The 26,406-nt window shown below is 33.8% G+C and overlaps 2 protein-coding genes and 5 pseudogenes across 2 annotated transcripts; all 7 read left to right on the plus strand.

The window, feature by feature from the left end:
* The first annotated feature begins 1,137 nt into the window (after positions 1-1,137).
* On the plus strand, positions 1,138-3,382 carry LOC114187957 (polyphenol oxidase, chloroplastic-like). Its single transcript, XM_028076404.2, is given in 2 exon segments — positions 1,138-2,416; positions 2,419-3,382. Coding segments are annotated over 2 exon segments (1,800 nt in total). The 5' UTR covers positions 1,138-1,267; the 3' UTR covers positions 3,070-3,382.
* A 3,982-nt stretch (positions 3,383-7,364) lies between these two features.
* LOC114188620 (polyphenol oxidase, chloroplastic-like) lies at positions 7,365-7,817 on the plus strand. The gene has a single exon (XM_028077189.2). The coding sequence runs from the start codon at positions 7,365-7,367 to the stop codon at positions 7,815-7,817; it is 453 nt and encodes a 150-aa protein (XP_027932990.2).
* Positions 7,818-8,776: 959 nt separating this feature from the next.
* On the plus strand, positions 8,777-12,430 carry LOC114188621 (polyphenol oxidase, chloroplastic-like; annotated as a pseudogene).
* Positions 12,431-13,747: 1,317 nt separating this feature from the next.
* On the plus strand, positions 13,748-15,302 carry LOC146885939 (polyphenol oxidase, chloroplastic-like; annotated as a pseudogene).
* A 1,318-nt stretch (positions 15,303-16,620) lies between these two features.
* On the plus strand, positions 16,621-18,175 carry LOC146885940 (polyphenol oxidase, chloroplastic-like; annotated as a pseudogene).
* Positions 18,176-19,493: 1,318 nt separating this feature from the next.
* Positions 19,494-21,047, plus strand: LOC114188623 (polyphenol oxidase, chloroplastic-like; annotated as a pseudogene).
* A 1,318-nt stretch (positions 21,048-22,365) lies between these two features.
* On the plus strand, positions 22,366-24,840 carry LOC146885941 (polyphenol oxidase, chloroplastic-like; annotated as a pseudogene).
* Positions 24,841-26,406: the final 1,566 nt, after the last annotated feature.

Here is a 26,406-nt window from a genome sequence, read left to right on the forward strand (position 1 = left end):
TACATAAGAAAGTAGGTAAAATAATATTATCATATTTTAATACTTTCTCATCCCTGCACGTTTTTTATTAGAAGAAAAAGAGATATATGAAAAGAAGCGTAGAAAAGGTGTTTCCACGTACAGCAAAAAATAATGCATTGGATTTCCATACAGACCTCTCATTTTGATGTACCCAATAACGTGTCAAAAAGTCAACTTAATAAAATTGAGCCTTTGAATACCTAAACTAAATATCAGTATACCATAATAAGCTGATGTAACAATAAGAAATTCATAACCCTCTGCTACGTAAGCATAACAATTTATATATTAATTGCAACTTTCAATTTACTGTTATATATCAGAACTTGATCAAACACTAACCAAAACCAAAACAGTCGATAGCTCAACTATTGCAGCTTTTAATGTTGTCCCTGTATCGGTTCATTTCTTAAAATATTCCAACACGTCTTTTATCTTTTTCGTGCGGTAATGTCTTCATAAATATTTAGAAGATTTATTAATTAAGAAGAAAAACAAAGAATAAGTTCTTTTTGTTATATACGTGTGAATCGTTGTGTTAATCGAGACAGATATTTATCTCTAGTTCAAAATGTTGATAATTTTTTAGTCAATCCACCTGCCAAACTTGTTAACCTGGTCCATATGAATATGTGATGATATATGCTACCAGCAAACCACACGTGCATATATGCTGCATCGTAAGATTGATTGCATCTTAAGATTGGTGTTCCCAGAAATTTCATTTCTTTAATAAAATCAGTGAATCCAAATTCACACATAAATACATATATAAATCACAGTCCGGACTCTCGTCACAAAAAGCAGGGAGGTAAGAGGATAAATATTACAGAAGATGATGTAATAACAAAGAAAAAGAACGTAGAAAAAACAGTTTTTTATGCATATTCGTTCATGCATGCATAATATTCTACCATGAGAGTTCTCCACCATTAGGAAGTTGGGCGTTGCGTGTAAACCTTAATTTGAACGTGTATGTGGATTTTAGATAGATGCCAAACAAATCTCAATTAATGAGGTCCCTAAATCAGTACAAGCTAGAGCTCAAATTGCACACGTTGGTCTTAAATTCAACTATTATCAACCACCAATGTTATCACGATTCTAAATGTCAACTTTTTTTTCTGCCCTCGTTACTCACAATTTGCTCTTTGGGATAAGAAAGGTACGACGGAATGCAAGAAAATTCGTCATGAGGAGTTCACTATAAAACGGTAGAGAAGGTGTGGTTTTTTTATGATAGAAAATGGCTTCTATCTCTCATCTTTGTTTTGTGTCCTCGGTCAATAATGTCTCTCCCAACTCCATCACTCCCCCTTCTTCCTTGCATCCATTTTCACAGTTCCAATCCGCTAAAATTAGAAAGCCAAAACATGTTCATCTTCCTAGAGTGAAATGCAGTGGAAATGAGAATAATCAAACACCAAACCCTTCTGAAGAAGAACTTGTACATATGATAGGAAATAGGAGGAACGTTCTAGTTGGCCTGGGAGGGCTTTGTGGAGCTGTTACTCTGAATAACAATCCTTTCGCCTTTGCAGCTCCGATTTCCCCTCCGGATCTAACCACATGCGGTCCACCGGATCTACCCGGAGGTGTAAAACCCACCAATTGTTGTCCTCCATATTCCAAAATCATCGATTTCAAGTTCCCTCCCTCTAACCAACCCTTGCGGGTGAGACCAGCCGCACATTTGGTCACTGATGATTATCTAGCCAAATACAAAAAAGCCCTTGACCTCATGAAAAAGCTCCCACCTAAGGACCCACGTAATTTCATGCAGCAAGCCAACGTCCATTGTGCTTATTGCGATGGTGCATATCACCAAGTTGGCTTTCCTGACCTTGATCTTCAAGTTCACAACTCTTGGCTCTTCTTTCCCTTCCATCGATGGTATCTCTATTTCTACGAAAGGATCTTGGGGAGCTTGATCAATGACCCAACCTTCGCCCTTCCGTTTTGGAACTGGGATGCTCCCAGCGGTATGAAACTTCCTTCTATTTATGCAGAACGTAAATCACCTCTCTATGACCCTCTTCGCAATCCTAATCATCAACCACCAACACTCGTCGACCTTGACTTCGACCTCGATGATCCTGATGCCGATGGAAAAATCTCCTCCAACCTTACCATAATGTATAGGCAAGTTGTGTCTAACGGGAAGACTCCCAGATTGTTCCTTGGAAATGCTTACCGTGCTGGAGATGAACCTGACCCGGGTGGTGGATCCGTAGAGAACGTTCCGCATGGCCCTGTTCATCTATGGACCGGTGATCTCAACCAGCCCAACAACGAGAACATGGGGACTTTCTATTCGGCTGCAAGAGACCCTATTTTCTATTCTCATCATTCCAATATTGATAGGTTGTGGTCCGTATGGAAAACACTTGGTGGGAAAAAAGGGATTTCGCTGACTCGGATTGGTTAGAATCTGGGTTTCTCTTCTACGATGAGAATAAAAACCTTGTGCGTGTGAAAGTCAAGGATTGTCTTGACACCAGAAAACTAGGGTATGTTTACCAGGATGTTGACATCCCATGGTTAAATTCCAAGCCCTCACCGCGTAAGTCAAGGGCTCGCAAGGTAGCATTCGCAGAAAATTTTGGTGTTGGTGCAGCACAAGCTGCTGAGACTTCAAGGAGTGTGAAGTTTCCACTGGTGTTGGATTCAGTTGTGAGCACAAGGGTTAAAAGGCCGAATAAGTCGAGAAGCAAGAAGGAGAAGGAAGAGGAGGAAGAGGTTTTGGTGATTGAAGGGATTGAGTTTGATAGGAACACACCTGTGAAATTTGATGTGTTTGTTAATGATGAAGATGATACACAGATCCGAGCAGATAATACAGAATTTGCAGGAAGCTTTGTGAGTGTGCCTCACACGCACAAGCACAAAAACAAGAATATCAAAACTTATCTGAGGCTTGGACTTACGGATTTGTTAGAAGATTTGGAAGCGGAAGATGATGACAGTGTTATGGTGACGCTAGTTCCCAGGTATGGGAAAGGACGTGTCAAAATCAGAAACATCAAAATAGAGCTCAATGCAGATTGAAAAATATTCAACAAATTCAGCTTTTCCGAGCATCATGAGTCTGCGGAGAAGCCTTGCATATCCAGAATATATATGATTGTGACTTTTATAATGGATTTAACTTTGTATTTTAATTGTCTATCCTATGCTGTGTTATGTATGAAAACACCTGATGAGTAAAATAATGTTTTCATTGTGATCATTTCCATGAGAGTAAGCCATTTTCCAATTTTAAGTTTGTTTCTTAAAATTTTTAATTATTATATATATTGACTAAACTATGAATGCTTATACACTTGCTGGTGTAAAATAATATTAATCTTATAAATCTGGATGAATTTTTAAATTAAGAAAAATAAACTTGCCGTGTATATATATATATATATATATATATATATATATATATATATATATATATATATATATATATATATATATAATATTATGAAAGTTAGATCGTTATGTAATGAAGTTAAATAAAAACAAATATAATATTAAATATTGATTATTTTGAGTTAAAAGTTAGTATTTATCTTCCTGGTTAAGTCTTTATAGCCTATATTGTGTTAACTATTTCTTAGTGCTTTGCGGAGATCATACATAATAATTAATGTTTAAGTTTCTTTGAAAGTAGAATAACTTTATTTTGTATAAAAAAATTATAATGATAAAAACCTTAATCTATTATGTACACGTATAAAAAAATATTTAAAAAATAATTTTATCAACCTTGAGAAAGAATAAAAAAAATAAAAAATAAGACTAATCGAAATATTTGTTATTACAATAAAAATATGTAGCCTCGTTAATGCTGAGAATTTTTTGTAATTTAATACTGTAAAATAAAGTAAATAATTTAATTTTTTAAAACTTAATAAAATTATTTACTGATCATCATAACATTAACAGAAGAAATTATTGCTAAAATGGTTTGAGATCACGACACATTTTACTGTGGATTATTTTTAATGAATTTGAAGATTAAATTTGAGATAACAAAACAATAGATATTAATTAGTTATGGATCTTTAGTTGCGGTGGATGTGACTTTCCCCTTTGGTTTTGGACATGATTAATACAGATATTATGTCGTTTTCCATGGATTTAGTTGCTTAAGTTACTTTGATATTGTCCATGTCTCTCATATGTTTCATTTAATAAGTCAGTTTCCTACTGCCATCGTTTCGGTTATTTGAATCCATTAGGGTTTGCTTCATCCAAAAAAGGATAATGCACTCTAATTAGTAGTTTGGAATATAAAAGATAATGACCATGGAGAGATTAAGCTTTGTTCGTTTATAAAGATCGAGTTGGGAGAGAGTGAGAAGATGGATATTTGTGTTAATTTGGATGGATGAATATGTGTGTTTTTTAGTGGATTTAGAAAGTAAGGTAAGTAGATTTGGAGATAAATTTTGTAAAAGTTAGTGAGTGATTTGAGTGATGTGATAGATTAATTTTTTTTTAATAAATAGAATTTGAAGATTACTAAAATACCCTTGATGATAAAAATAAAATAAAATAATTAATAAATCAGTTAAACATTAAAATTTATTAATATTTTAATTATTATAAAAATTTATATATTTTTATTATTTTTAATTATTATATACATATATTAAGAATAATAAAATTAATTATATGTACATAATTATATTTTTAACAATATTTTAATTATTATTAATTATTATATACGTATATTATTAATTTATATATTAACATATTAATCATAATATTTATAACAATATTTTAATTATTATATAAAAAATATGATTAATTATATATATATATATATATATATATATATATATATATATAGTTGAGAATACTATTATCATACAAATAGAAAAAAAATTATCAGGGAGAAAGCACACTTCACAATGGTAATTGAATGTTAATAAGATCATAAAAGTAAATTTAGTAGAAATCGTTGCAATTTTTCCGTTTGTGAAGGATGAGATTTGGCTATTTAATCACAAATGCATCGCTTCAAATTTGTTCAAATCTTATTATGTGAACATGTGAAAAGCGAAAATTTCATCATCGCAAAGATTTACAAAATCTGCGCATACGAACACAGCGTAAAAGACTACCACTTATAAGGATCAGAAAAATTTTATAATAATATATTTTTACTCACTTTTTTTATACACTTAAGCTATCACTCCAATTATCTTTACATTATCACATCACACCACTAAAAAATATTTTAAAATAGATAGTTAAAGAATAATTAAAATAGTGGATTAGAATAAATAAAAAATTACACGTTCGTATTAGAGAAAAATATCATAAAATTTATTACAAATTGCATTAAAATAACACTTAGAGAAAAGTCCCCCATCGGCCCCGCTCTGTCATTATGCATCGACATTCTCACCTGGATTCACATCTGTTCCTGCATGACAAGTCACACGATCATCGCCAAACACAAATAGAAAGGGTGACCTGAGAAAGAAAAATAATACAATCAATAAAATAATAAGAATTAACCCTCACCCAATCTATCTTAGCCAATTTTAGTTTATTGACTTCTTTATAACATTACACCCCAATCTCATAACCTATATGAGAAAGATCCATTCACCACCTTGGTCCTTAGGGATTATCATGCTTCCACGAACCTACCCACTCGTGGTCCAACTCTACGGACCTCCTCGTCCGTAGTCCAACTTTACGAACCTGTCCGCTCGTAGTCTAACATGCATGAACACCTACTATGAACCTCCCCGCTCATAGCAGCCTCAAGTGTGAGCACAAAACATACAAACCTCCCCGCTCGTATCTCCACATAAGAGTACAACAGATACAGACTTCCCCGCCCGCATTACTCACGCATCTCAAATCTCCGTTACGAACCTCCCCGCTCGTAACTAATCCAGCATATCCCTGACCAAGCCACCAAACTCATCCATGCAAATCCATCTACAATGGACCCATGCCCCTACACTATCGCCTGACATTGCCTACGCACCGCCAGACAAAATTGTGCTCCAGACTACATGGCGATAATCCTATGCCACTAGGCGCCACGCACTGATAGCCCCTCTGTTTGTGACTTATCGCCTGGCGAAAACATATATGCCACTAGGTACCACACCAGTAAAATGAATTCTACTAGTTTAGGCACTGCAGAATTGAGCCTAACACATTAAACAAATCTACACAACTAGAATACTAAGTGCTTATTTTCACAATTCAATATACCTCAAAAACAGTACAATAATTTTGTTTTTTTTAACCAACAACAACCATAGTTTTTTTTTTTTTTTTCACAAGTTCAAAGACTTCGACGCTATTCTAAAGTTGCGCTTGTCGAAACCCGTAATCGTAAAAGGACAGTGAACAAAAAATAAAACTTGAAAAAACAAAATTTGGAGTAGCCACCATAGTTTATTTTGGAAAGCTATGAAAAAACAAAAAAGGATACAAAAGGTGTGCAAAAAAACCAGATTTTGGGTCTAGGAGTCAACTACACGTGGGGAAAGTATTAACACCCTTACATCAATCGTACTAAGACCGTACCTTTACATGAACATGCAAAAGGATGTCACTTTTTCAAAATGTTTATTTTCCACAAAAATAATAATAAAAAAAAGTACAAAAGAACCAAAATTATTTTTTTAGTTTTTTGGACTTGACAATAATTAATCCTCGATCCATGTCTCAATTTATAATGGAGAATGATGGTTATATAATTCTTTTTAGAAAGACAATTTGCAAAACTATTTGAAAAAATATGATTTTTTTTATAATTTTGAAAAAAAATTATTTTTCTGGTATTTTTAATTGTTTGAAAATCCATGTTACGCGACGCAACCGGTCAGACAAACATCGTAAACAAAAAAAGAACCATTTTTATATTTAGTTCTTTATATTTTTTTATATTTTCTTGAAGAAAAAAAAACAATTTCAAAATTGTTCTCATGCTACACCGACTGCGCGACAGACACCATGAAAAGAAATGTGGAAAACTATATATTTTTTTTCATGATTGTTAGAATAAGATATTAATGAGTAATATAACTAATGCCCATGAAGAGAATTTCAAAATTAAGTGTTAAAAAAATGTACAAAATATTAAAATAAAATATAATGAAAAATTGAGAACACATAAATCAAAAGAAAAGTATTGACAATGATCTACCTTCTAGACTTTTCAATTCCTCTTCTATATTAATCTCACTCTTTTGTTCCTAATTCGTGTGAAGGTGAAATATTGTCTTGATACTACGAAGCTTGGATATGTATACCAAGACGTTGATGTTCCTTGGTTAGAAGACAAGCCTACACCGCGTTTGCGAAGAGCAGTTGCAATGAGTTTTGGTGGTGGTGCAACATTGGCCGCTGAGACTTCCAAAACAACGAAGTTTCCTGTGGTTTTCGATTCAAGTGTGAGCACCATGGTGAAGAGACCAAAGAAGAGTTGGAAGGAGAGGGAAAAGGAAGAGGAGGAGGAGGTGCTAGTGATAGAAGGGATTGAGTTTGAGAGGGAGTTGGGTGTCAAATTTGATGTGTATATTAACGACAAGGACGATGTGGTAGGTGAGCCAAGTAAGGCTGAGTTTGCAGGGAGCTTTGTGAGTGTGGCTCATAAAGATAAGCAAAAATATAAGAAGATGAAGGCGGACTTAAGACTCGGGATAAGTGAGTTATTGGAGGATTTGGGTGCTGAAGATGATGAATATGTCTTGGTGACTCTGGTGCCCAAGTTTGGGAAATGGCATGTCACCGTTGGAGGGATCACAGTAGAGGAGTTTCACAAGTGATCGCTACCTGGTATTCAAACAAGTTTTCATAAAAGTCATGCGTGATCCTTAATTGCGTTATTCGTGAGCTTCAAGCTAAGATTTTCACCACTAAATTATTCAAATTTTTAGTTACTAAATAGTATGGTACCATGTGTCTTTTATCGTGCTCATTAAGATTCACATTATTGTCTTAATTATATCACATGTTAGACTACTACAACAACAACAAAAACAAAAAATATTCGTTTTAGTGAGTAATAATAGTAATGTATAAACAAATGACATTCATATAATAATGGCATTTCAAAATGAATAAAAGATATAATTATGAATTCCAGTTATAATTTTTGTATATTTTTCATTGTTTGAAAATTAATGTTACGCAACACAAGTGGTTAGACAATCACCATAAACAAAAAAAAGTATTTTTTATATTGATTTCTTTATATTTTTTTTTATATTTTCTTGAAGAAAAAAAGAAAGAATTTTAAAATTGTTCTCACGCTACACAAATTGCCACACATACATCACGAAAAGAAACATGGAAAACTATCTATTTTGTTACATGATTATTAGAATAATATATTTATAAGTAATATATCTAATGCCCATGAAGAGAATTTCAAAATTAAGTGTTAAAAAAACGTACAAAATATTAAAACAAAATATAATAAAAAAATTGAGAATGCATAAATCAAAAGAAAAATATTGACATTGATCAACCTTCTAAACTTTTCAATTCCTCTCCTATATTCATCTCACTCTTTTGTTCCTAATTCGTGGGAAGGTGAAAGATTGTCTTCGTACTACGAAGCTTTGATATGTAGACCAAGAAGTTGATGTTCCTTGGTTAGAAGAAGCCTACACCGCGTTTGCGAAGAGCAATTGCAATGAGTTTTGGTGGTGGTGCAACATTGGCCGCTGAGACTTCCAAAAAAACGAAGTTTCATATGGTTTTTTATTCAAGTGTGAGCACCATGGTGAAGAGACCAAAGAAGAGTAGGAACGAGAGGGAAAAGGAAGAGGAGGAGGAGGTGCTGGTGTTGGTGATATAAGGGATTGAGTTTGAGAGGGAGTTGGTGTGAAATTTGATGTGTATATTAACAACGAAGACGATGTGGCATATGGGCCAAGTAAGGCTGAGTTTGTAGGGAGCTTTGTGAGTGTGGCTCATAAACATAAGCACAAACACAAGAAGATGAAGACGAACTTGAGGCTCGGGATAAGTGAGTTATTGAAGGATTTGGGTGCTGAAGATGATGAGCATGTGTTGAAAACTTTGGTGCCCAAGTTTAGGAAGGGGCATGTCACTGTTAGAGGGATCACAATAGAGTTTCACAAGTGATCGTTACCTGGTATTCAACAAAATTTTCATAAAAGTCATGCGTGATCCTTTATTTTGTTATTCGTGAGCTTCAAGTTAGGATTTTCACCACTAAATTATTTATTCAAATTTTCAGCTACTAAATAGCCTGGTATCATGTGTCTTTTGTCGTGCTCGTTAAGATTGACAATAGTGTGTTAATTATATCACGTGTTAGACTACTACAACAACAAAAACAAAAACAAATGATATATTTATGAATTCCAGTTATAATTTTTTTGGGTATTTTTAATTGTTTAAAAATTAATATTACGCGACCCAAGTGGTCAGACAAACACCGTAAACAACAACAAAAAACTATTCTTTACATTTAGTTCTATATATTTTTTTTTATATTTTCCTGAAGAAAAAAAAGAATTTTAAAATTGTTCTCATGCTACACAAACTGCCAAATAACACCATGGAAAGAAACGTGGAAAACTATCTATTTTTTTTACATGATTGTTAGAATAATGAGTAATATAACTAATGTTCATGAAGAGAATTACAAAATTATGTGTTAAAAAAATGTACAAAATATTAAAACAAATATAATGAAAAATTGAAAGAAAAAAAGAATTTTAAAATTGTACTCATGCTAGACAAACTGCCAAATAGACACCATGGAAAGAAACATGGAAAACTATCTATTTTTTTACATGATTGTTAGAATAATGAGTAATATAACTAATGTCCATGAAGACAATTTCAAGATTAAGTGTTAAAAAAATCGTACAAAATATTAAAACAAAATATAATGAAAAATTGAGAATGCATAAATAAAAAGAAAAATATTGGCAATAATCTACCTTCTAAAATTTTCAATTCCTCTTCTCTATTAATCTCTCTCTTTTGTTCCTAATTATATAATTATGTTGTTTTTTTTCTTATCCTCTCTCCTCCTCTTAGATTTTTATTTGTCTTCAAAGAAGGGTAAAGAAAGAAAGAAAAAAGTGTGTTTGTATGAGGGGTGATGAGAAAAGAAGAGACAAGCGTAGAGAATATTTTTATTTATTTTTTCTCCTGCCTCCTTTCACAGGACAGATTGTGTATTTATAGACACCACAATATGACTCCCTCTGAAACGTAAATCATAAACCATAGAAAATTATTGACCTAGACTATAATGGGTGGAACACAATGGATCAACTCAACAGCAAATATCTACCAATCTCAAAACCACATACCGACAACTTGTGTTCAGTTCAAAGACTCCCACAATTTTCTTCGAAAGCGCTTATTGTGGATGGGAGGAGCGTGATCCCAATGGTTGCACTATGGAGAACATTCCTCATGGTCCAATTCATGTATGTATCGGTGATCACACGCAACTTAACTTAGAAGATATGGGAAGTCTCTATTTTGCAGCAAGAGACCTATTTTTTATTCTTACCACGCTAATGTGGATAAGATGTGGACCATATGGAAAACAGTGGGAGGAAAGAGAAGTGATATCACAAACCCCCGATTGGTTGGAATCTGGATTTATTTTCTACGATGAGAACAAAAACACTATTCGTGTGAATGTGAAAGATTGTTTTGATACTATGATACTTGGATATGTATACCAAGACATTGATGTTCCTTGGTTAAAAGCCAAACTTACACCGCGTTTGCAAAGAGTAGTTGCAATGAGTTTTGGTAGTGGTGCAGCATTGGTCGCTGAGAGTTCCAAAACAACGAAGTTTCCTGTGGTTTTGGATTCAAGTGTGAGCACCATGGTGAAGAGACCAAAGAAGAGTTGGAAGGAGAGGGAAAAGGAAGAGGAGGAGGTATTAGTGATAGAATGGATTGAGTTTGAGAGGGAGTTGGGTGTGAATTTGATGTTTATATTAACGACAAAGACGATGTGGTAGGTGGGCCAAGTAAGGCTGACTTTGCAGGGAGCTTTGTGAGTGTGGCTCATAAAGATAAGCACAAATATAAGAAGATGGAGACGAACTTAAGGCTCGGGATAAGTGAGTTATTGAAGAATTTAGGTGCCAAAGATGATGAGCATGTGTTGGTGACTTTGGTGCCCAAGTTTGGGAAGGGACATGTCACCGTTGGAGGGATCACAATAGAATTTCATAAGTGATCATTACTTGTAATTCAAAAAAGCAAAAAAGTTTTAATAAAAGCCATGCGTGATCCTTAATTGCGTTATTCGTGAGGTTCAAGCTAGAATTTTCACCACTAAATTTCTCAAGTTTGCAGTTACTAAATAGCCTCGTACTATGTGTCTTTTATCGTGTGCTCATTAAGATTCACATATCTGTCTCAATTATATAGTGGCATTTCAAAATAAATAAAAGATATATTTATGAATTCCAATTATAGTTTTTGGGTATTTTTAATTGTTTGAAAATTACGCGATGCAAGCGATCAGACAAACACCGTAAATAAAAGCTATTTTTTATAAAAAAAAAGAATTTTAAAATTTTCCTCATGGTACACAAACTGCAAAACAGACACCAAAGGAAGAAACTTGAAAAAACTATCTATTTTTTTTACATGATAGTTAGAATAAGATATTTATGAGTAATATAACTAATGCTCATGAAGAGAATTTCAAAATTAATTGTTAAAAAACGTACAAAATATTAAAACAAAATATAATAAAAAATTGAGAATACATAAATCAAAAGAAAAATATTGACATTGATCTACCTTCTAAACTTTTCAATTCCTCTCCTATATTCATCTCACTCTTTTGTTCCTAATTCGTGGGAAGGTGAAAGATTGTCTCCATACTACGAAGCTTGGATATGTATACCAAGAAGTTGATGTTCCTTGGTTAGAAGACAAGCCTACACGGCGTTTGCGAAGAGCAATTGCAATAAGTTTTGGTGGTGGTGCAACATTGGCTGTTGAGACTTCCAAAAAAACGAAGTTTCCTGTGGTTTTTGATTCAAGTGTGAGCACCATGGTGAAGAGACCAAAGAAGAGTAGGAACGAGAGGGAAAAAGAAGAGGAGGAGGAGGTGCTGGTGATAGAAGGGATTGAGTTTGAGAGGGAGTTGGTGTGAAATTTGATGTTTATATTAACGACGAAGACGATGTTGCAGGTGGGCCAAGTAAGGTTGAGTTTGTAGGGAGCTTTGTCAGTGTGGCTCATAAACATAAGCACAAACACAAGAAGATGAAGACGAAACTTGAGGCTCGGGATAAGTGAGTTACTGGAGGATTTGGGTGCTGAAGATGATGAGCATGTGTTGGTGACTTTGGTGCCCAAGTTTGGGAAGGGGCATTTCAGTGTTAGAGGGATCACAATAGAGTTTTACAAGTGATCGTTACCTGGTATTAAAATTTTTTTTCATAAAAGTCATGCGTGATCCTTTATTTTGTTATTCATGAGGTTCAAGCTAGGATTTTCACCACTAAATTATTCAAATTTTCAGCTACTAAATAGTCTCTTATCATGTGTCTTTGCTCATTAAGATTGACACTAGTGTGTTAATTATATCACGTGTTAGACTACTACAACAACAAAAACAAATGACATTGATACTATTTTGGCATTTCAAAATAAATAAAATATATATTTATGAATTCCAGTTATAATTTTTTTGGGTATTTTTAATTGTTTGAAAATTAATATTACGCGACGCAAGTGGTTAGACAAACATCGTAAACAAAAAAAAAACTATTCTTTACATTTAGTTCTATATATTTTTTTATATTTTCCTGAAGAAAAAAAAGAATTTTAAAATTGTTCTCATGCTACACAAATTGCCAAATAGACACCATGGAAAGAAACGTGAAAAACTATCTATTTTTTTACATGATTGTTAGAATAATGAGTAATATAACTAATGTCCATGAAGAGAATTTCAAAATTAAGTGTTAATAAAACGTACAAAATATTAAAACAAATATAATGAAATACTGAAAGAAATAAAGAATTTTAAAATTGTTCTCACGCTACACAAACTGCCAAATAGACACCATGGAAAGAAACGTAGAAAACTATCTATTTCTTTACATGATTGTTAGAATAATGAGTAATATAACTAATGTCCATGAAGAGAATTTCAAAATTCAGTGTTTAAAAAACGTACAAAATAATAAAACAAAATATAATGAAAAATTGAAAGATAAAAAGAATTTTAAAATTGTTCTCATGCTACACAAACTGCCGAATAGACACCATGGAAAGAAACGTAGAAAACTATCTATTTCTTTACATGATTGTTAGAATAATGAGTAATATAACTAATATCCATGAAGAGAATTTCAAAATTAAGTGTTAAAAAAATGTACAAAATATTAAAACAAAATATAATGAAAAATTGAAAGATAAAAAGAATTTTAAAATTGTTCTCATGCTACACAAACTGCCAAATAGACACCATGGAAAGAACCGTGGAAAACTATCTATTTTTTTACACGATAGTTAGAATAATGAGTAATATAACTAATGTCCATGAAGAGAATTTCAAAATTAAGTGTTAAAAAACGTACAAAATATTAAAACAAAATATAATGAAAAATTGAAAGAAAAAAAAAGAATTTTAAAATTGTTTTCATGCTACACAAACTGCCAAATAGACACCATGGAAAGAAACGTAGAAAACTATCTATTTCTTTACATGATTGTTAGAATAATGAGTAATATAACTAATGTCTATGAAGAGAATTTCAAAATTAAGTATTAATAAAACGTACAAAATATTAAAACAAATATAATGAAAAATTGAAAGAAATAAAGAATTTTAAAATTGTTTTCAACTGTTGCCCCCCAATCTCCTCAAACATCATAGATTTCACATTTCCCAAAAACCCTCAAGTTAAGGTTAGACCCGCTGGTCATTTAGTTGATGCCACTTACCTCCGCCATTACGAAGAAGCCCTTCGTCGCATGAAAGCCTTGCCTCTCAACGTTCCACGCAGTTTCACCCAACAGGCCAACATCCACTGTGCTTATTGTGATGGTGCATATCACCAAGTTGGCTTTCCTGATCTTGATTTCCAAGTTCACAGCTCTTGGCTATTCTTTCCCTTTCATCGCTGGTACCTCTATTTCTATGAAAAAATCTTGGGAAGTTTGATCATGGACCTTGACCCAAATTTTGCCCTTCGTTTTGGAATTGGGATTCACCCAATGGTATGCCAATCCCTCCCATGTACACTAATCCCAAGTCACCACTTTATGACTCTCTTCGAAACATAAATCATAAACCACCGAACGTTGACCTAGACTATAATGGGGTGGAACACATTAGATCAACTCAACAATAAATATCTACCAATCTCACCACCATGTACCGACAACTTGTGTCAAGTTCAAAAACTCCCACACTCTTCTTCGGTAGCGCTTACCGTGGAGGAGAGGACAGTGATCCCGGTGGTGGCACTGTGGAGAACATTCCTCATGGTCCTGTTCATGTATGGATAGGTGATAACACGCAACCTAACTTAGAGGATATGGGAAGTCTCTATTCTGCCGCAAGAGACCCTATTTTCTATTCTCATCACGCTAATGTGGATAGGATGTGGACCATATGGAAAACAGTGGGAGGAAAGAGAAGTGATATCACTGACCCCGATTGGTTGGAATCTGGATTTCTTTCCTATGATGAGAAAAAAAACCTTATTCGTGTGAAGGTGAAAGATTGTCTTGACACTACGAAGCTTGGGTATGTATACCAAGACGTTCATGTTCCTTGGTTAGAAGCCAAGCCTACACCGCGTTTGCGAAGAGCAGTTGCAATGAATTTTGGTGGTGGTGCAGCACTGGCCGCTGAGACTTCGAAAACAACAAAGTTTCCTGTGGTTTTGGATTCAAGTGTGAGCACCATGGTGAAGAGACCAAAGAAGAGTAGGAACGAGAGGGAAAAGGAAGAGGAGGAGGAGGTGCTGGTGATAGAAGGGATTGAGTTTGAGAGGGAGTTGGTGTGAAATTTGATGTTTATATTAACGACGAAGACGATGTTGCAGGTGGGCCAAGTAAGGTTGAGTTTGTAGGGAGCTTTGTCAGTGTGGCTCATAAACATAAGCACAAACACAAGAAGATGAAGACGAAACTTGAGGCTCGGGATAAGTGAGTTACTGGAGGATTTGGGTGCTGAAGATGATGAGCATGTGTTGGTGACTTTGGTGCCCAAGTTTGGGAAGGGGCATTTCAGTGTTAGAGGGATCACAATAGAGTTTTACAAGTGATCGTTACCTGGTATTAAAATTTTTTTTCATAAAAGTCATGCGTGATCCTTTATTTTGTTATTCATGAGGTTCAAGCTAGGATTTTCACCACTAAATTATTCAAATTTTCAGCTACTAAATAGTCTCTTATCATGTGTCTTTGCTCATTAAGATTGACACTAGTGTGTTAATTATATCACGTGTTAGACTACTACAACAACAAAAACAAATGACATTGATACTATTTTGGCATTTCAAAATAAATAAAATATATATTTATGAATTCCAGTTATAATTTTTTTGGGTATTTTTAATTGTTTAAAAATTAATATTACGCGACGCAAGTGGTTAGACAAACATCGTAAACAAAAAAAAAACTATTCTTTACATTTAGTTCTATATATTTTTTTATATTTTCCTGAAGAAAAAAAAGAATTTTAAAATTGTTCTCATGCTACACAAATTGCCAAATAGACACCATGGAAAGAAACGTGAAAAACTATCTATTTTTTTACATGATTCTTAGAATAATGAGTAATATAACTAATGTCCATGAAGAGAATTTCAAAATTAAGTGTTAATAAAACGTACAAAATATTAAAACAAATATAATGAAATACTGAAAGAAATAAAGAATTTTAAAATTGTTCTCATGCTACACAAACTGCCAAATAGACACCGTGGAAAGAAACGTAGAAAACTATCTATTTCTTTACATGATTGTTAGAATAATGAGTAATATAACTAATGTCCATGAAGAGAATTTCAAAATTCAGTGTTTAAAAAACGTACAAAATAATAAAACAAAATATAATGAAAAATTGAAAGATAAAAAGAATTTTAAAATTGTTCTCATGCTACACAAACTGCCGAATAGACACCATGGAAAGAAACGTAGAAAACTATCTATTTCTTTACATGATTGTTAGAATAATGAGTAATATAACTAATATCCATGAAGAGAATTTCAAAATTAAGTGTTAAAAAAATGTACAAAATATTAAAACAAAATATAATGAAAAATTGAAAGATAAAAAGAATTTTAAAATTGTTCTCATGCTACACAAACTGCCAAATAGACACCATGGAAAGAACCGTGGAAAACTATCTGTTTTTTTACACGATAGTTAGAATAATGAGTAATATAACTAATGTCCATGAAGAGAATTTCAAAATTAAGTGTTAAAAAACGTACAAAATATTAAAACAAAATATAATGAAAAATTGAAAGAAAAAAAAAAGAATTTTAAAATTGTTCTCATGCTACACAAACTGCCAAATAGACACCATGGAAAGAAACGTAGAAAACTATCTATTTCTTTACATGATTGTTAGAATAATGAGTAATATAACTAATGTCCATGAAGAGAATTTCAAAATTAAGTAATAATAAAACGTACAAAATATTAAAACAAATATAATGAAAAATTGAAAGAAATAAAGAATTTTAAAATTGTTTTCAACTGTTGCCCCCCAATCTCCTCAAACATCATAGATTTCACATTTCCCAAAAACCCTCAAGTTAAGGTTAGACCCGCTGGTCATTTAGTTGATGCCACTTACCTCCGCAATTACGAAGAAGCCCTTCATCGCATGAAAGCCTTGCCTCTCAACGTTCCACGCAGTTTCACCCAACAGGCCAACATCCACTGTGCTTATTGTGATGGTGCATATCACCAAGTTGGCTTTCCTGATCTTGATTTCCAAGTTCACAGCTCTTGGCTATTCTTTCCCTTTCATCGCTGGTACCTCTATTTCTATGAAAAAATCTTGGGAAGTTTGATCATGGACCTTGACCCAAATTTTGCCCTTCGTTTTGGAATTGGGATTCACCCAATGGTATGCCAATCCCTCCCATGTACACTAATCCCAAGTCACCACTCTATGACTCTCTTCGAAACATAAATCATAAACCACCGAACGTTGAGCTAGACTATAATGGGGTGGAACACATTAGATCAACTCAACAGCAAATATCTACCAATCTCACCACCATGTACCGACAACTTGTGTCAAGTTCAAAAACTCCCACACTCTTCTTCGGTAGCGCTTACCGTGGAGGAGAGGACAGTGATCCCGGTGGTGGCACTGTGGAGAACATTCCTCATGGTCCTGTTCATGTATGGATAGGTGATAACACGCAACCTAACTTAGAGGATATGGGAAGTCTCTATTCTGCCGCAAGAGACCCTATTTTCTATTCTCATCACGCTAATGTGGATAGGATGTGGACCATATGGAAAACAGTGGGAGGAAAGAGAAGTGATATCACTGACCCCGATTGGTTGGAATCTGGATTTCTTTCCTATGATGAGAAAAAAAACCTTATTCGTGTGAAGGTGAAAGATTGTCTTGACACTACGAAGCTTGGGTATGTATACCAAGACGTTGATGTTCCTTGGTTAGAAGCCAAGCCTACACCGCGTTTGCGAAGAGCAGTTGCAATGAATTTTGGTGGTGGTGCAGCACTGGCCGCTGAGACTTCGAAAACAACAAAGTTTCCTGTGGTTTTGGATTCAAGTGTGAGCACCATGGTGAAGAGACCAAAGAAGAGTAGGAACGAGAGGGAAAAGGAAGAGGAGGAGGAGGTGCTGGTGATAGAAGGGATTGAGTTTGAGAGGGAGTTGGTGTGAAATTTGATGTTTATATTAACGACGAAGACGATGTTGCAGGTGGGCCAAGTAAGGTTGAGTTTGTAGGGAGCTTTGTCAGTGTGGCTCATAAACATAAGCACAAACACAAGAAGATGAAGACGAAACTTGAGGCTCGGGATAAGTGAGTTACTGGAGGATTTGGGTGCTGAAGATGATGAGCATGTGTTGGTGACTTTGGTGCCCAAGTTTGGGAAGGGGCATTTCAGTGTTAGAGGGATCACAATAGAGTTTTACAAGTGATCGTTACCTGGTATTAAAATTTTTTTTCATAAAAGTCATGCGTGATCCTTTATTTTGTTATTCATGAGGTTCAAGCTAGGATTTTCACCACTAAATTATTCAAATTTTCAGCTACTAAATAGTCTCTTATCATGTGTCTTTGCTCATTAAGATTGACACTAGTGTGTTAATTATATCACGTGTTAGACTACTACAACAACAAAAACAAATGACATTGATACTATTTTGGCATTTCAAAATAAATAAAATATATATTTATGAATTCCAGTTATAATTTTTTTGGGTATTTTTAATTGTTTAAAAATTAATATTACGCGACGCAAGTGGTTAGACAAACATCGTAAACAAAAAAAAAACTATTCTTTACATTTAGTTCTATATATTTTTTTATATTTTCCTGAAGAAAAAAAAGAATTTTAAAATTGTTCTCATGCTACACAAATTGCCAAATAGACACCATGGAAAGAAACGTGAAAAACTATCTATTTTTTTACATGATTGTTAGAATAATGAGTAATATAACTAATGTCCATGAAGAGAATTTCAAAATTAAGTGTTAATAAAACGTACAAAATATTAAAACAAATATAATGAAATACTGAAAGAAATAAAGAATTTTAAAATTGTTCTCATGCTACACAAACTGCCAAATAGACACCGTGGAAAGAAACGTAGAAAACTATCTATTTCTTTACATGATTGTTAGAATAATGAGTAATATAACTAATGTCCATGAAGAGAATTTCAAAATTCAGTGTTTAAAAAACGTACAAAATAATAAAACAAAATATAATGAAAAATTGAAAGATAAAAAGAATTTTAAAATTGTTCTCATGCTACACAAACTGCCGAATAGACACCATGGAAAGAAACCTAGAAAACTATCTATTTCTTTACATGATTGTTAGAATAATGAGTAATATAACTAATATCCACGAAGAGAATTTCAAAATTAAGTGTTAAAAAAATGTACAAAATATTAAAACAAAATATAATGAAAAATTGAAAGATAAAAAGAATTTTAAAATTGTTCTCATGCTACACAAACTGCCAAATAGACACCATGGAAAGAAACATGGAAAACTATCTGTTTTTTTACACGATAGTTAGAATAATGAGTAATATAACTAATGTCCATGAAGAGAATTTCAAAATTAAGTGTTAAAAAACGTACAAAATATTAAAACAAAATATAATGAAAAATTGAAAGAAAAAAAAAAGAATTTTAAAATTGTTCTCATGCTACACAAACTGCCAAATAGACACCATGGAAAGAAACGTAGAAAACTATCTATTTCTTTACATGATTGTTAGAATAATGAGTAATATAACTAATGTCCATGAAGAGAATTTCAAAATTAAGTAATAATAAAACGTACAAAATATTAAAACAAATATAATGAAAAATTGAAAGAAATAAAGAATTTTAAAATTGTTTTCAACTGTTGCCCCCCAATCTCCTCAAACATCATAGATTTCACATTTCCCAAAAACCCTCAAGTTAAGGTTAGACCCGCTGGTCATTTAGTTGATGCCACTTACCTCCGCAATTACGAAGAAGCCCTTCATCGCATGAAAGCCTTGCCTCTCAACGTTCCACGCAGTTTCACCCAACAGGCCAACATCCACTGTGCTTATTGTGATGGTGCATATCACCAAGTTGGCTTTCCTGATCTTGATTTCCAAGTTCACAGCTCTTGGCTCTTCTTTCCCTTTCATCGTTGGTACCTCTATTTCTATGAAAAAATCTTGGGAAGTTTGATCAAGGACCTTGACCCAAATTTTGCCCTTCGTTTTGGAATTGGGATTCACCCAATGGTATGCCAATCCCTCCCATGTACACTAATCCCAAGTCACCACTTTATGACTCTCTCCGAAACATAAGTCATAAACCACCGAACGTTGACCTAGACTATAATGGGGTGGAACACATTAGATCAACTCAACAGCAAATATCTACCAATCTCACCACCATGTACCGACAACTTGTGTCAAGTTCAAAAACTCCCACACTCTTCTTCGGTAGCGCTTACCGTGGAGGAGGACAGTGATCCCGATGGTGGCACTGTGGAGAACATTCCTCATGGTCCTGTTCATGTATGGATAGGTGATAACACGCAACCTAACTTAGAGGATATGGGAAGTCTCTATTCTGCCGCAAGAGACCCTATTTTCTATTCTCATCACGCTAATGTGGATAGGATGTGGACCATATGGAAAATAGTGGGAGGAAAGAGAAGTGATATCACTGACCCCGATTGGTTGGAATCTGGATTTCTTTCCTATGATGAGAAAAAAAACCTTATTCGTGTGAAGGTGAAAGATTGTCTTGACACTACGAAGCTTGGGTATGTATACCAAGACGTTCATGTTCCTTGGTTAGAAGCCAAACCTACACCGCGTTTGCGAAGAGCAGTTGCAATGAATTTTGGTGGTGGTGCAGCACTGGCCGCTGAGACTTCCAAAACAACAAAGTTTCCTGTGGTTTTGGATTCAAGTGTGAGCACCATGGTGAAGAGACCAAAGAAGAGTAGGAACGAGAGGGAAAAGGAAGAGGAGGAGGAGGTGCTGGTGATAGAAGGGATTGAGTTTGAGAGGGAGTTGGGTGTGAAATTTGATGTGTATATTAACGACGAAGACGATGTGGCAGGTGGGTCAAGTAAGGATGAGTTTGTAGGGAGCTTTGTCAGTGTGGCTCATAAACATAAGCACAAACACAAGAAGATGAAGACGAAACTTGAGGCTCGGGATAAGTGAGTTATTGAAGGATTTGGGTGCTGAAGATGATGAGCATGTGTTGGTGACTTTGGTGCCCAAGTTTGGGAAGGGGCATTTCTGTGTTAGAGGGATCACAATAGAGTTTTACAAGTGATCGTTACCTGGTATTAAAATTTTTTTTCATAAAAGTCATATGTGATCCTTTATTTTGTTATTCATGAGGTTCAAGCTAGGATTTTCACCACTAAATTATTCAAATTTTCAGCTACTAAATAGTCTCTTATCATGTGTCTTTGCTCATTAAGATTGACACTAGTGTGTTAATTATATCACGTGTTAGACTACTACAACAACAAAAACAAATGACATTGATACTATTTTGGCATTTCAAAATAAATAAAATATATATTTATGAATTCCAGTTATAATTTTTTTGGGTATTTTTAATTGTTTGAAAATTAATATTACGCGACGCAAGTGGTTAGACAAACATCGTAAACAAAAAAAAAAACTATTCTTTACATTTAGTTCTATATATTTTTTTATATTTTCCTGAAGAAAAAAAAGAATTTTAAAATTGTTCTCATGCTACACAAATTGCCAAATAGACACCATGGAAAGAAACGTGAAAAACTATCTATTTTTTTACATGATTCTTAGAATAATGAGTAATATAACTAATGTCCATGAAGAGAATTTCAAAATTAAGTGTTAATAAAACGTACAAAATATTAAAACAAATATAATGAAATACTGAAAGAAATAAAGAATTTTAAAATTGTTCTCACGCTACACAAACTGCCAAATAGACACCATGGAAAGAAACGTAGAAAACTATCTATTTCTTTACATGATTGTTAGAATAATGAGTAATATAACTAATGTCCATGAAGAGAATTTCAAAATTCAGTGTTTAAAAAACGTACAAAATAATAAAACAAAATATAATGAAAAATTGAAAGATAAAAAGAATTTTAAAATTGTTCTCATGCTACACAAACTGCCGAATAGACACCATGGAAAGAAACGTAGAAAACTATCTATTTCTTTACATGATTGTTAGAATAATGAGTAATATAACTAATATCCATGAAGAGAATTTCAAAATTAAGTGTTAAAAAAATGTACAAAATATTAAAACAAAATATAATGAAAAATTGAAAGATAAAAAGAATTTTAAAATTGTTCTCATGCTACACAAACTGCCAAATAGACACCATGGAAAGAACCGTGGAAAACTATCTGTTTTTTTACACGATAGTTAGAATAATGAGTAATATAACTAATGTCCATGAAGAGAATTTCAAAATTAAGTGTTAAAAAACGTACAAAATATTAAAACAAAATATAATGAAAAATTGAAAGAAAAAAAAAGAATTTTAAAATTGTTCTCATGCTACACAAACTGCCAAATAGACACCATGGAAAGAAACGTAGAAAACTATCTATTTCTTTACATGATTGTTAGAATAATGAGTAATATAACTAATGTCCATGAAGAGAATTTCAAAATTAAGTATTAATAAAACGTACAAAATATTAAAACAAATATAATGAAAAATTGAAAGAAATAAAGAATTTTAAAATTGTTTTCAACTGTTGCCCCCCAATCTCCTCAAACATCATAGATTTCACATTTCCAAAAAACACCCAAGTTAAGGTTAGACCCGCTGGTCCTTTAGTTGATGCCACTTACCTCCGCAATTACGAAGAAGCCCTTCGTCGCATGAAAGCCTTGCCTCTCAACGTTCCACGCAGTTTCACCCAACAGGCCAACATCCACTGTGCTTATTGTGATGGTGCATATCACCAAGTTGGCTTTCCTGATCTTGATTTCCAAGTTCACAGCTTTTGGCTCTTCTTTCCCTTTCATCGTTGGTACCTCTATTTCTATGAAAAAATCTTGGGAAGTTTGATCAAGGACCTTGACCCAAATTTTGCCCTTCGTTTTGGAATTGGGATTCACCTAATGGTATGCCAATCCCTCCCATGTACACTAATCCCAAGTCACCACTTTATGACTCTCTCCGAAACATAAGTCATAAACCACCGAACGTTGACCTAGACTATAATGGGGTGGAACACATTAGATCAACTCAACAGCAAATATCTACCAATCTCACCACCATGTACCGACAACTTGTGTCAAGTTCAAAAACTCCCACACTCTTCTTCGGTAGCGCTTACCGTGGAGGAGAGGACAGTGATCCCGATGGTGGCACTGTGGAGAACATTCCTCATGGTCCTGTTCATGTATGGATAGGTGATAACACGCAACCTAACTTAGAGGATATGGGAAGTCTCTATTCTGCCGCAAGAGACCCTATTTTCTATTCTCATCACGCTAATGTGGATAGGATGTGGACCATATGGAAAACAGTGGGAGGAAAGAGAAGTGATATCACTGACCCCGATTGGTTATGAATTCAACTCTATTACTAATAAAAAATTAACAAATTGACAATTGTCGATAAAAGAAAAATCTTATGTTATAAAAAAATATTAATATCTATATATATATATATATATATATATATATATATATGATTGTATTAATTTGTGACAAACTAAACATGTTAGGTGGATGAGCCAACACTATATTATTTATGTGCGTTTATATTTCAGCAAGTTATTAGGCTGTTGAATCGAAGTAAATAAGAAATTTGATTGTTGGGAATATGCATTTGTTTATTTTTATTTGACTTATTGAAACCCCCTCTGTAAAACCTGACAAGTGGTATCAGAACCGATGGTTAAAAAACTGGCTCAGACGAGTGCAGGTCTCATGGAGAGTTCGATCCTGGCTCAGGATGAACGCTTGCGGCATGCCTTACACATGCAAGTCGGACGGGAAGTGGTGTTTCCAGTGGTGGACGGGTGAGTTACGCGTAAGAACCTACCCTTGGGAGGGGAACAACAACTGGAAACGGCTGCTAATACCCCGTAGGCTGAGGAGCAAAAGGAGGAATCCGCCCAAGGAGGGGCTCGCGTTTGATTAGCTAGTTGGTGAGGCAATAGCTTACCAAGGCGATGTGATCAGTAGCTGGTCCGTGAGGATGATCAGCCACACTAGGACTGGTTGAAGGGACTCACCCTTGAGGGGGAGATTGTTAGGAATCCAAGTGTGAGTCTGCCTTAAGGTTTTGGGTTGAGAGTGGTGTCAGTGTCTTATGTGGTTAGGCTCAGATTTCATTGGTGTTGTTCTCCCTAGTGAAACCCCCTCTGTAAAACCTGACACTATTTTGCAGCAAGTGACCCTATTTTCTATTCTCACCATGCTAATGTGGACCATATGGAAAACAGTGGGAGGAAAGAGAAGTGATATCACAAACCCCGATTGGTTGGAATCTGGATTTATTTTCTACGATGAGAACAAAAACACTATTCGTGTGAAGGTGAAAGATTGTTTTGATACTATGATACTTGGATATGTATACCAAGACGTTGATGTTCCTTGGCTAGGAGCCAAACCTACACCGCGTTTGCAAAGAGCAGTTGCAATGAGTTTTGGTAGTGGTGCAGCATTGGTCGCTGAGAGTTCCAAAACAACGAAGTTTCCTGTGGTTTTGGATTCAAGTGTGAGCACCATGGTGAAGAGACCAAAGAAGAGTTGGAAGGAGAGGGAAAAGGAAGAGGAGGAGGTACTAGTGATAGAATGGATTGAGTTTGAGAGGGAGTTGGGTGTGAAATTTGATGTGTATATTAACGACAAAGACGATGTGGTAGGTGGGCCAAGTAAGGCTGACTTTGCAGGGAGCTTTGTGAATGTGGCTCATAAAGATGAGCAAAAATATAAGAAGATGAAGGCGGACTTAAGACTCGGGATAAGTGAGTTATTGGAGGATTTGGGTGCTGAAGATGATGAATATGTGTTGGTGACTCTGGTGCGAAAGTTTGGGAAGGGACATGTCACCGTTGGAGGGATCACAATAGAATTTCATAAGTGATCATTACTTGGGATTCAAAAAAGCAAAAAAGTTTTAATAAAAGCCATGCGTGATCCTTAATTGCGTTATTCGTGAGGTTCAAGCTAGAATTTTCACCACTAAATTTTTTAAGTTTGCAGTTACTAAATAGCCTCGTACTATGTGTCTTTTATCGTGTGCTCATTAAGATTCACATATATGTCTCAATTATATAGTGGCATTTCAAAATAAATAAAAGATATATTTATGAATTCCAATTATAGTTTTTGGGTATTTTTAATATTTTTAAAATTATGCGACGCAAGCGGTCAGACAAACACCGTAAAAAAAAGCTATTTTTTATGAAAAAAAGAATTTTAAAATTTTCCTCATGGTACACAAACTGCAAAACAGACACCACAGGAAGAAACTTGAAAAACCTATCTATTTTTTTTACATGATTGTTAGAATAACATATTTATGAGTAATATAACTAATGCTCATGAAGAGAATTTCAAAATTAAGTGTTAAAAAAACGTACAAAATATTAAAACACAATATAATAAAAAAATTGAGAATGCATAAATCAAAAGAAAAATATTGACATTGATCAACCTTCTAAACTTTTCAATTCCTCTCCTATATTCATCTCACTCTTTTGTTCCTAATTCGTGGGAAGGTGAAAGATTGTCTTCATACTACGAAGCTTTGATATGTATACCAAGAAGTTGATGTTCCTTGGTTAGAAGAAGCCTACACCGCGTTTGCGAAGAGCAATTGCAATGAGTTTTGGTGGTGGTGCAACATTGGCTGCTGATTAAGATTGACACTAGTGTGTTAATTATATCACGTGTTAGACTACTACAAAAACAAAAACAAAAACAAATGACATTGATACTATTTTGGCATTTCAAAATAAATAAAATATATATTTATGAATTCCAGTTATAATTTTTTTGTGTATTTTTAATTGTTTAAAAATTAATATTACGCGACGCAAGTGGTCAGACAAACATCGTGAACAAAAAAAAACTATTCTTTACATTTAGTTCTATATATTTTTTTATATTTTCCTGAAGAAAAAAAAAGAATTTTAAAATTATTCTCATGCTACACAAACTGCCAAATAGACACCATTGAAAGAAACGTGAAAAACTATTTATTTTTTTACATGATTGTTAGAATAATGAGTAATATAACTAATGTCCATGAAGAGAATTTCAAAATTAAGTATTAATAAAACGTACAAAATATTAAAACAAATATAATGAAAAATGGAAAGAAATCGAATTTTAAAATTGTTCTTATGCTACACAAACTGCCAAATAGACACCATGGAAAGAAACGTAGAAAATTATCTATTTTTTTACATGATTGTTAGAATAATGAGTAATATAACTAATATCCATGAAGAGAATTTCAAAATTAAGTGTTAAAAAAACGTACGAAATATTAAAACAAAATATAATGAAAAATTGAAAGATAAAAAGAATTTTAAAATTGTTCTCATGTTACACAAACTGCCAAATAGACACCATGGAAAGAAATGTGGAAAACTATCTGTTTTTTGACACGATTGTTAGAATAATGAGTAATATAACTAATGTC

The sequence above is a fragment of the Vigna unguiculata genome, chromosome 6 (assembly GCF_037176805.1).
Source record: "Vigna unguiculata cultivar grain cowpea cultivar isolate G323 ecotype 2 chromosome 6, ASM3717680v1, whole genome shotgun sequence".
NCBI classification, from domain to species: domain Eukaryota; kingdom Viridiplantae; phylum Streptophyta; class Magnoliopsida; order Fabales; family Fabaceae; genus Vigna; species Vigna unguiculata.